Source organism: Aedes albopictus, chromosome 1 (assembly GCF_035046485.1).
Source record: "Aedes albopictus strain Foshan chromosome 1, AalbF5, whole genome shotgun sequence".
Classification (NCBI taxonomy): Eukaryota; Metazoa; Arthropoda; class Insecta; order Diptera; family Culicidae; genus Aedes; species Aedes albopictus.
Window position 1 is genome coordinate 141,087,835 of NC_085136.1, and position 12,674 is coordinate 141,100,508.

Below are 12,674 nucleotides of genomic sequence, written 5' to 3' on the forward strand. Positions count from 1 at the left end.
ATCGCACACATTTTCCCATCTGTTTTTAAATTTACAGCTTTCTTTCAGTATGAAGCTTGCATTATATGCAAAAAAATATTAGATATAAAATTAAATGAAATAAAATAGATATTTACGTGGGTGTAATTCTTAGATTTTTTGCTGTGTAAGCGTTATTAACGCTTGCGTATGTAGGTCCAAGTGACGCAAATTTACCTGTGTTTCCCCAGGGTGTGCTGAAAATAATATAACCCAAACAATCGCTAGTATTCGGAATTAATTATGGAAAATAATCTACTAATTGACGAATTGCACAGCAAAAAATTCTTAAAATTACACTTGACATTTATAAATATGACATGTTAATTTCTGTTCCATGTCACTGAATTTTACATTAAAGTCTGTTGGTGCTCTGGCCGCACTGCGTGAGATTTCCACTTCTCACGCAGGGGACGGTGCTAACGGTCCCAAAATTAGACTAGTTTTTCCCTTCATCTGGCAGCGCGGTCAGCCCAGCTGATCGAGTTGGGAGGCTACCAGCATACTCGTCGTCTCGTTAGGTCTCATTCGTAAGCAACCTGCAAGTGAATAAAGTTGATCTGTGAAGAGAAGAAAATCTAATAAAGCAAGGTTGCGACCATTCATTTGCAAAGATTTACATTCATTTGCTATTATCTCAGTTCAGAAGCATGCTATCGAAAAACAATGTATGGATGAATTTAACCTTGTAATTTTATCTGAAAGTTTGCCGAATAACATTGGGGTCGCAAACGTATACCAAAGTCGTGAGCGAGCTGTGAAGGCAACTCTCCACGCGGTGAATGTAAATTTCATTCACGCTGTGGAAAGTTGCCTTCACAGCTCGCTCACGACTTTGGTATGCATGTGCGACCCCAATGTTATTCGACAAACTTTCAGATAAAACTACAAGGTTAAATTCATCCATACATTGTTTTTCGATAGCATGCTTCTGAACTGAGATAATAGCAAATGAATGTAAATCTTTGCAAATGAATGGTCGCAACCTTGTAATAAAGTTAGAAAGTTGTAAAGTGGTGAAGTTAAATAAAGTGAATTTGATTCTACTGTACTAGTGTAGTGTGGTGATTCTAGAATAGACATTCCCTCCATCTGTGACGGCTGGTAGTGATAGTAAATCACAATTTCATCGGACTGCTGTGGTGCGTTTGGTTCGTCGCTCGCTGTGCTCGTTCTGCGCCTTCTCGAGTAGTGCACGTACGTCGCCCAGCTGCCACCCACTCGTTCGGCGGTAATTTATGCTGCTGCTGCCAGTGTTACGAAGCCAGTGGTTCCACACCGCTTTTTTTGGATTCCGACGAAACACGACGTAGGGTAAGCGCCAACAAAGTCTTTTATATGGAATGTTGAATGCAAGCTGAGCATACTGAGAATACGTTTCAAAAACTGATGGAAAAATGTGTGAGATATGACGAGGTCCTTTTGTTACAGATTATATGATGTAACATTCTTAACTGTGTGTCATAAATAGTATCACCCCACTTATTATTTTACCCTGACCGAAAAGCCAACCGTAGAGGGATAAATTCGGAATTAATATTCAAAACGATCTTTCTAATTACATCCATACATAAGGAAAATGAACTTAACATGAGACTTAAGGACAAGGTTGTTTGAAATGGCCGCCTTGTTATTCGCTCAAAACTTGAAGAGCACAAATCCGCTTATTTAGCAGGCCAATGAGACTGCAAATGCTACTTGTTGCTTGACCACTCGCATAGAACATTGCGTAACATTTTCAGCCCGCTCCATTTGACGGATCTCCAGATTTGTGCTCATGAAAACGCGAGGCAAAATTCAGAATTTCGAAGTGGCCACAAAGGACCTTAAATTGCATTAGTAGGACCCTAACACTAGAACAACTGAAATTTACAAGCTAATGCTGAAAATCACCTCTTGTAAAGATCAATGAAAATGTTGACAACTCATTTAAAAGTTAGTCTTACAAAATGTAAAACTACGTTGTCTGACCTGTAAATTAACGTCTCTCAAATCAGAAAACTTGAAATAACACGATTATTTCTAGGTGTTCAATATAATGTGAATGATTGGGCTCATGTAACTTTCGGTCAAATTTAACTAAATTTTTCGTCACGTCTCGCATGAAACGTAAAGATTCTCGATTGAACACACTTCTTAGTTGCGTCATTTAAAATGGTATTTACGTAGTTTTTTTTCTTATTTTGTAGTACTTTTTCGACTCTACATCATTCAAATTTATCAAAACGTTATATACACTTTACCAACATATTTTTTACCAACTAGTTGACAGTAAAACTAAAGGGTTTCTTAAACAGAAAAAGTATAATATCAGATGTTTTCGAAAATTGATTGGCTTTTTTTATAATCTAAATTTATACCTTTTAATTCCGCCCTATGTTGCTTATCCTTTGACAGATACGCGATATAATTTTTGATAATTTTTTTTTTACCAAGTTTCAATATGCTATCAATTGAAAGTATGGGACCACCCACTCGAAAATTTGGTATTTTCTCTTTCAATTAGCGTCCAACTTCAAAAATTCTCAAAATAATACATGTCTTAGAACTTTAAAAAAAAACTGTTTGAAAACGTAACTTCATTCTGCTTTATTTACTCAAACATAAATTAAAACTTGAATCAGTGGGTGGAAATTTGAGAATATTTTTTCATTTACTTTTATTTCGATTTAAAAAAAATATTTAGAGATACCACCATGGCGATTTTTGCAAAATGACATTTTTTCATGAAAATTCTCAAAAAATATATTGTTTTCAACTTTTGATTTTTTTTTTCTTTTTTTTTGTATTTTCTTTGGACCACTACACAACTCGCCCTTCACTTAGTTATATTGGCCTTTGTGACATAAAAGTATGCATATTGAATATGAGGCTTGCGTCCATGATAAAAGTCGGGTTGTTGTTGCTTTTACATAATTGAAATATATTTGTATAAGGAGGCTGAACAGTAGAAACCACAGATATGAATAATAATGCGATCTTTTAGAGGTCGGCTAAACCAATTCTCTCTTTTCTTCAGCACTCAAAATATAATTTTAAAACTTTTCAATTTTTCAATATTCTATGGAAATGCCCTGGAAACCCCTGAAAAGCCAAATTCTTCTGAGACCTCCTAAAACGCCTCTGAGATACTTTGTAACACCTCTGAATCCTCTTCGGATTTCATGAAACAACCCTGGAACCTCCTGTAACGCCTCTGAAATCTCCTGAAAGGCTCTTATTAACCCTTCTGAAATACCCTGAAACGCTCCTGAAGCCTCGAACATTTCCTGTAAGGTGATCCTGCCAACACTCTGAATCCCCCTGAAACTTCCCATGAAGATCAGTGAACCCTTCAGAAACCTTCGTAACCCCTGAAATTCTCTCAAACACTTCTGAAATCCCCATGGACTCCTGAAAGTTCCTGAAATTGCTTGAAAACACCTGAAATTCTTGAAACTCCCCTCGAATCTGCTTCAACTACTTGTGAAACTCACTTACCCCTCCTGATGGTGAAGATATAACGAAACCACACCTAGAATTTTCGAGAGCACGACTGTTTTCTCTGAAAGCCACTAGCGAACTACCAATTGATAAACTTTTCTGCTCAAACAGTTATTCAGATCTTCAAATTTGTGTTCATGACGCCCCAGAAGCTCCCTGGATCCTGCTGAGACCTCTACTAACTCTCACGAGGCCCCCTTTATATCCCCTGTAATGCTCCTGAAAAAACTCCCTAACACTTCTTTAAACGTCCCTGGCACCCCCTTAAACATTCCTGGATCCTCATGAAACCCTATAAAACGCTTATGAAATCTCTCTGGAAGCCCTCTGAAACGGCCCTGATTCTCCTGAGACTCCCTAAAATGCCCTTGAGATTCAATGCAACACCTCTGGTTCAAATCATCCTGGGGTCCCCTGAAATGCCCCTAAAACCTCCTGTAACACCTCTGAAATTTCCAAAAAAAAGTCTTTATAAATCCTTCTGGAACACCCCTAAAACCCTCTGACCCCCCAAAAACTTCCGGGAACTTCTCGAAATGACCCTAACAACTTCATGAATCTTCTCTGAAGCACCCTCGAACCCTCCTTAATCCTTCTTAACCCCCTGAAATTCAATCACACTTCTCTGTTATCCCCTGAAAACCCTTAAGGCTTCTGAAATTGCCTGAAAACAACAAGAATCCAACAGGATTTGGAGTCCCTTGAGCCCTCTGATACGTCATGAAACACTCTTCTTGTATTTTTCACGAAAACCCTTAAAAAAACCTTTTGAAACCCCACGGAAACCCCCCTGAATCCTTCTGAGACCCCTGCCACTGATAAATCTTGGAATGCCCCTGAAACTCCCTGAAATTCCTTGAAACCCATGTAAAACCCTTCCCGGTAAGCACTATTGCTTCCTTCTAGATAGACCGTCTAGATCTCCCATTTGCGGATCTATGACATAAGGTCGAAGGTCAAATGGTCGAGGGTTATAAGGAAGATCAAAAGGACGAAAGGACAAAAAAACGAAAGGTTTCGACCTTTCGATCTTTTTTCGTAGTTATTATTTTTATTTCGACGTTTTCACGATTTGACCTTTGACGTTTTGTCCCCCATTTGCCCATTTGATGCCTCCAATTGAAGGAGAGATTTCCTTCAGATTTTCTTTTGCATGTCATTTCCTCTGTAAATGACATTAAATTTTACGTGTCCAAGATGGATAAAGACATAAAGCTTAGCCCAATTTAATAAAAGATAGCTCAAATTGACATTAAGGTCGCTCAAATGAGGCCAAAATGGACGCAAGGATGACACAAATTGAGATATGCACGGCCTCAATGGTCAAAATGAACTTTGGGTTAACAAAACCGACAATACTCAAGTAATATTTTTAGTCAAATATACTAGAAGAGGTTCTTCGAACCGTCGTAAAACCAAAAGGAAAAGTACTAGGTTTTATAATGGTTCTAAAAACCTCTATAAGAATGATTGGCTATCCACATGTTACTTAGGTAGGGTTGTCCATGTTGACAAGGTGTTGGTGATCCGTATGGAAATTATTTTTATACCAAAAAGGACAATAGGGTGGCCCATATGGATATCAGGATTCTCCAAGTTTACATAAGCGTGGCCCAAACCAAAGTTTTGAAGTCATAAATTAGCATTAGTATGACCCAAATAGCACTAAGGTATTGCAAACTGTTTCTAGGTGGTCTAATCTAATATTTAGGCGATTATAATGAGCATTAGAATGGCCAGAACGAACATTGGTTTGACCTAAATGGACTTTGAGAAGCTCTAAAATAATATTAAAGTGGTCCAAACTAACAAACTGAGATTCATTCTAAATCTCTTATATTGAAATGGCGAAAATGTGCGAAGAAGAAAACTCCTAATAAAGGAATATCAGTGAGTCGAAACACGAGTACCAACTTTATCTCAACTCACGCTTATAAGAGGCTGAGCTTATATGTCAATAATATATAAAATTCAAATATTCCCTTTTTTATTATTTAAATGTTTGTGAATAATAACTGGAAACATTTCCTATTTTTTTGGTTTTGGTTATTATTTAAAAAAAATAAACCGTTGCAATCTTTTCAAAGTCGGTTTTCATACACATTTAGAAAAAAAAACTAAGGTATCTAAGATTTTTTTTTCTTACTTGCAAATGTTCATCAGTTTTCGAGGAACCTTTTATTTTGTAAAACTGATAAACATTTTCCACCAGGAAAAACAAATAGAAGAAACCTTGATTTTTCGTTCAAATGTGTATGGAAACCGATTTTGAAAATATTGCTCTGTTATTTAATAGCAAAATTTAAAAAAATAAAAAAATCAAAAACTGATATGCATTTCCTCATTTATTTACTTTTATTTTTTTTTTATTAACTAACGGAGCAAAATGTTCACAATCGACTTTCATACACATCTAGAGGAAGGATTAAGGTATCTCCTGATTTTTTCCTGGTGGAAATTGTTTTTAAGTTTTGCAAAAACTAGTTTTGAATAAAATTAATGAAAACCGATTTTGAAAATATTGATCTGTTATTAAAAACAAAAATAAAGAAAGCCGCCAGTTTCGCCTTAAGGCCAATTCTTCACACATTTAAAAAATCTAATAATTTTATCGAAACATATACAAAAACAAGAGACCAAAATCAACTGCTCGCTTATCATTGTTGTTCGACTTTATATGCGTAGTCTTTATTTATCTTTCACACTTTACAATTACTAAGCCCATTATCCATCATCAAACGAAACTATCCCAGTGACAAAGGCAACCGACACCATCCGCTAATCACCAATCCCCCTCTTCTTTCCAGCCCATGCCAATGAACCTCAACCCGGAGGAGATGAGCAACATGCTATCGCAGGGCAACATGCCTCCGCTGAACGACAGTGGCGATAACGAGGGCTCCCTCTCGCATCCCGACCACCCGGACAACATCGACGGTAAGTGAACACGGTCTCCAATTTTCTTATTCGCTGCCTCTTTTAAATATCCTATACTCTCTCTTATCTAGTACCGTATATTTACTTTCACCTTACTTCTGCTACAAAACTTCTACTACCTACTTTCTTTCTTTCTGTACTTCGATCCTGGAACCAGCTCCTCCTCCTCTGCTATAACGAACCCCATGACCTGATTTTTTCTTTTCCTTCCTTTTATCGAGCACATTCCCTTAATCCTGCCCCTTGCCCCTTCAGAAAAAAAAAATAAACACACACTACTCCAGCTTCCTTTCCAGTACTTATCACCATTTTTTGTTTCGTTCATCTTCAGTTGAGTTACGTGCATCATTCTGTTTCCTTTGTCATGTTCATTTATTTTTTTTCTTTCATCATGATTTTTATGTTTTCATCCCAAAACTATACAAAATTATATGGATAGGTTGATTTTACTGATTTCCCTTATTTTTTCTCGGAAAAAAACCTTGTATAAATATCTTTTACTGATTTGTTTTAACTTTAATTTCCTAACCCGAATTGGTTTCGATGGGGAAAGTGACTTAAACCCGGGAAGATAGCATATCGAGGAAACTGGCAACACTGCTCGGAATGGAAATGAATTCGAACGTCTTCTTGATATGGTATCTTCGCTACATGTGAAGATATGGAAACGAACTGATGGATACTATCATGCGGTCGCTTTCCCTCGATTGTACAAAAATTGTGTTCTTTTATTCTGTACAAAATTTCTACTTTTATTTAAAGAAATCACCCCTAACGTCTATTTTTCCTAAAGCTCCCTACCTACCTGTCCTAATTCTGAACAAACCGAGGGCTCGAACCCTGCCCCCGATAAGCCAGCTAATGCTACTGTACAGCCAAAACCGAACCTCAAAACAAGCAAAAGCCATAACTAACTCTAATTTCTCCAGCTCCAAATAATCAAGCCTAAGAATCTGATACGCCTCGCCACGCACATTTTTACCCTCTTTGTTACGAAATTCTGCTCCGAATGCAAACATTTTTTTTTCCTTCGGTCCAGCTACACGATGAGACACAATCCTTCGAATGTGAGCCAACTTCTTCTCAAAAAATCCTAGCGTTTTCAGTTTTCCTGCCACCCCTTATCCCGATTGCTCTTTCGATACCCAATCCAAAATGAAAAGATAATAGTTGTGTACATATTACATCAGATGCTAGAGCAAACCTAAACCAAATCCGATCGACAAATGTTGTAGTATAGAGTTGTACAAACACACACATTAATCGACGACAACCGAACAAACGAAAAATCCCGCGAAACAAATTATAAATCAATCCTTCGAGTTCCCAAAATAATTATCAACCGACAATAAATGTGGGTAATTTGGTGTTTTTAGACCTATAGAGCAATTTCTCACATAATTTGATGAACGAAATTTTAGAAATAGCCTTATGCATGCATCCCCATAGATGAATCACTGGCAAGTCCACTATTGCTAGACTCAAAATTGGTTGTCACTAGTGACACGGTCCAACGAAAAACCCCGCTTACTACGTCGCACCATCATCGAGAAGCAGTGCCGAAGCAGTGCTACCAACCACCCGAAACCAAAACCAAAGTCACGAAACGACAACGGCCACGTCCTCGCCAGTCGCAGCACTCAACCATCAACTCACAATCGGCAGCGTCCTCTCAAATCAAGTCTCTTCGCTTACCACACCCTCTTCTCCCCCCGTCTCCCACATCCCCCCATTATTATCGGACTGTCAGTGATATCTGATGATTGTTATTGCACGTGCTACCCCCGTAGTTTTGTTCGCTGCATTTTTGAATCACGCTCGCTTACCCCACTCAGTGTACTAGTAGTAGTAGTAGTCGCTCGACATGTTTGTGGTAGTTCTCTCTATTAGCTTTGTATGTGTGTGCGCGCGCGTATGTGAATGTTGCGCTATTAGTGTTGTTACTCTGCGCTATTCTCTCCTTTATCTCATTAGTTTTGCAAGCTGTTTCGTTCCTTTGTTTTTCTCTCGACTTTAGTCCGCCATTTTCGTTTTTTCTTTCCTGTGTTCATTTCTTTTCCCTAGTTTTTTTTTATCAATTTAAGTTCGTTTTGTTTCGTATACGCGTCGCAGTGAATCACGTTCTGTATCATCGCCTATCTTCGGTTTTACCGTGCCCAAAGTTAGTCGTTTTGTTTCCATATTTGTTTTTTTTCTTTTCGGTTGGTAGAATCGTTTTCGAAATCTCTTAACTTTGTACTTGCAACCGGACTGAAAACTCCCAATCGATTAGTGTGTTCTCATATCGACATTTGGGAAGGGGAAAACTTTGCCGAGAGGATTTTTTTCCTATAGCAAACGTTCGTGCCTTTTGCCGTGATTGTTTCCTTTGGGTTGTCGTTGGAAACAGCGAAGGTGGATTAATTGAATTGTCAAAAAGTTTTAGATATGGGAAATGCGTTCTTAGTTGAACGAACTTTGGAGCCATTGCCAAGTACGTGCCACGTGGCAACGAGAAGCTTAGCAAAAACTAATAGGCAATTTTTTTTTTATTTTATTCTAACCAAACAATGGATATAACTAACTAAGTTCCGTTTGAACCTTAAACTGAACTTAACCTTGACAATTAGTTTGTTGTTCATAGAAATCAACCGAATCTATGGTGAACTTCTAAACTGAAGCATCGAACACTAACGCAATTCATTCGGAACTTTCCCGGACATGGTTTTTAGAACACACTGCATTATGATTCAGCCTTGGATTCAGCGGTGCCGTGTTAATAAAACTGAAATCGTTTTGTTGACCAGATGACATGGAATTGCTCAAACGTCTAAGTGCACTCCTTTACGGATCCATGAAACAGTAGGCTAGAGGAACTGGTTCATATGGCGTGAATTAGGATGAAGCATCTGTCGCTTTTGCATTTTATGTGAAGAATCTAGTTTTTCTTTATGTTAAATTCAACCACAGTCACCGATGAACTGAATTCACCTCGGTCCGAAAGTTTTTGACACTAGAGCGGGGCCGCTTCCAATCAGAAGTGAACGAATTCCAATCAAAATTGAAAAATTCTGATTGGGTATGGCCCCGCTCTTGTGTCAAAATTCTCGGACCGCGATGAATTCAGTTCATCGGTGCACTCGTCAAATCCTTTTGCCTATGCACAAGTTCACTCCTTTGACGTTTGAGCGTTACCATGTTTACGTTAAATGAATGCTTTTCACATCCTTTTGAAAGACATAGAACCGCTCAACAGTAAATGGAATTATCCACCGATGAATCGAATTCACTCCGTCCAAAGAAATGTACACTAGCTAGGGGCCGTTTCTAATCAGAATTAGATGATTCTGATTGGAAAAGCCAAATTCTCGGACTGAGTGAATTCGGTGCACCGCTGGATAAGTCCGTATGGACCTTTGCAGGAGTGCACTGATTCGACTTTTAAGCGGTGCAGTGTTTACAGAAAATGAACTCGTTTCCATGGCACCTTAGAAACACGGTTCTACTCAAAAGTAAAACGAGTGATATTGTGCATTGGTCGATGGGCCAGAGGAGTCGGATGAATGTGGATGAATTTGATAGTGAAGGTGCACCGCTCACGCTGTTCATCTCAACAGTAATCCATCTTCTTTTATGTGCATTTGCCACTGAGATTCGGTTGCGCAGCAAGTTTGTTGAGCATAAGCTCGCTGACCACTACTGGACGAGAGAACGCGCGAGAGCATCTTTTCAACTGAGAGTGTCGAGAGTGCCGATCCAAGGCAACCCCGAACGAGCACCCACCGGTGCACTATGCCTACTCATCATACAAAATCAGCGAAACTGGCTTCTCAGTGTGGTGAACAATGCTCGTATCGTCAGCGTAGGCGATAAACTGACACTCCAGTGAATCACCTACGATGAAATTTCATCGCAGTGTGCGGATAGGATATAGATTTGACGTTTGATTCATTCAGGAAAACTCCGCTATGGTTCAATGCATGTGTTCACTCGTTTGAACTTTGAGTGGAGCCGTGTTATCTAGGTGGCCATGGAAACGAGTTCATTCTCTTTAAACACGGCACCGCTCAAACGTCAAATTAATAAACTCGTGCAAAGGTACATGGAACTTTTCACGAGTTCACCAGAATGAACTCGTCTCCATGGTCGCCACACAAATTTCAATCCAGTGATTAGGATTAATTTCAAATGAATTGAAGAAAAATAGACGAGTGCACCGATGAACTGAATTCATCGCGGTCCGAGAATTTTGACACTAGAGCAGGGCCGCTTCCAATCAGAAGTGTACGATTTCTAATCAGAATTGAACAATTCTGATTGGGAATGGCCCCGTTCTAGTGTCAACATTCTCGGACCGCGATGAATTCCGTTCATCGGTGCACTCGTCTATATGGACTTATCCACCGATGAACCAAATTCATCGCGGTCCGAGAATTTTGACACTAGAGCGGGGTCTGTTCCAATCAGAATCGTCCAATTCTGATTGGAACGGCCCCGCTCTAGTGTCAAAATTCTCGGACCGCGATGAATTTGGTTCATCGGTGGATAAGTCCATGGTCAAGACCAATTCTAGACCAAAAGGGCCTATCTGCAAAACGTAAACATTGAGAAAATCGCATGAAAAGATTACCTCCCAGATTAGTTAATCCTATTTAAAAACGAAAGACTTTTTTAGGTGTTTTATTCTATCTATTGACACATATGGGAGTCTACTTTATGGTTAAGTGCATTATTTGCATCATACTATAGCAAAAATTCTGTAAATAATGTATTTTGAACATGAACGGCAGATAGGCCCTTTTACAATCAAAAAATCAGTTAGGCCCTTTTATCGTCGGCAATTTCAGTTTGGCCCTTTTTTTCCTTATTTTTAGCTAATTTTAATTATTCTGGATTTTTATTATCAATAATTCAAGGAAAGTTAAAGAGCTACTCAAAATTATTGGAAAACCTGAAAAATAACCCAAATTTACAAAAGGGCCTATCTGATTTGAAGGAAAAAATTCAGTTAGGCCCTTTTATTTTTTCTTAATTTGAGCTAATTTGAAATATTTTGGATTTATTTTTATCTATAATTCAAGGAAAGTTAAAGAACTACTAAAAATTATTGGAAAATATGAAAAATAATCAAAATTCACAAAAGGGCCTATCTGATTTGAAAGGTAATTTTCAGTTAGACCCTTTTGAATGCAGTTAGGCCCTAAGAAATATTCAATTTCAGATAGGCCCTTTTAAAATTTATTTAAAATACGGGTAAAATAGCTCTTTTCTCATTGATTAAGGTGTTATGGGATAGCTTAGGTAGATATTGATAGGAATAGTGAAAAATCGGGGTTGTTTACATTTTGCAGATGGGCCCTTTTCAAATGTTACGCTAGAATTACCGTAAACTAACTGAAATAGTGCTATTCACACTGATCAATGATGTCCTGCTCACACTTAAAAGTGGTTTGTCTTCACAGAAAATAGTTCATCGTTTCACTAAAAAAAAATTCAATATATCGACGGTCTGACATAACCTCATCAGATAAAGTCACTGAATATTGTTTGACATCTATCGACAGTTTGTCAATTACACACGAGCATATTTAATTTTCCGTGAGAAAAATCAAACTCGTCTCCACGCTGACGTGAATGGCATGAATTCATTGCATCTGCTTAAAAACGAAAATGCAAAACGTTAAGAATGAATACAGTTTGGCATTAGTCCGAGGATTGTTACCTAAACAGCTGGTTTACTGTAATTGGAAAACTGAATTTCTATTGGATGCGTTCATTTAACGTGAACTACTTTGACCATCAAGTTAAAAGTTACATGAACATAAGTTTGAGTTATAACATTAATCTGTGGCGCCATGTTGTAAAACAAAATGAACTTATCCACCGATAAACAATATTCACTCGGTCCGAGAATGTTGACACTAGATCGGTAGGGCCATTTCCAATCAGAATTGTCGAATTCTAATTGGAAACGGCCCCGCTATAGACGAGTGCACCGATGAACTGAATTTATCGCGGTCCGAGAATTTTGACACTACAGCGGGGTCGTTTTCAATCAGAATTGTTCAATTCTGATTGGAAATCTTTCACTTCTGATTGGAAGCGACCCCGCTCTAGTGTCAAAATTCTCGGACCGCGATGAATTCGCTTCATCGGTGCACTCGTCTATAGTGTTAACATTATCTGACCGAATGAATTCTGTTCATCTTGAACTTATCCACTTGCTTTCTCAAATATGAGTTCATCCAAATTCATCA

At 38.2% G+C, this 12,674-nt stretch overlaps 1 protein-coding gene across 13 annotated transcripts in view; it reads left to right on the plus strand.

The window, feature by feature from the left end:
- LOC109422828 (sex determination protein fruitless) overlaps positions 1-12,674 on the plus strand; it is an 883,045-nt gene that overhangs the window by 813,700 nt on the left and 56,671 nt on the right. For all 13 annotated transcript variants that reach the window (XM_062845497.1, XM_062845498.1, XM_062845500.1 and 10 more), the window contains one exon: positions 6,309-6,438. In XM_062845497.1, the coding sequence (XP_062701481.1) occupies positions 6,309-6,438 (130 nt within the window). The remainder of the gene's footprint in view (positions 1-6,308; positions 6,439-12,674) is intronic.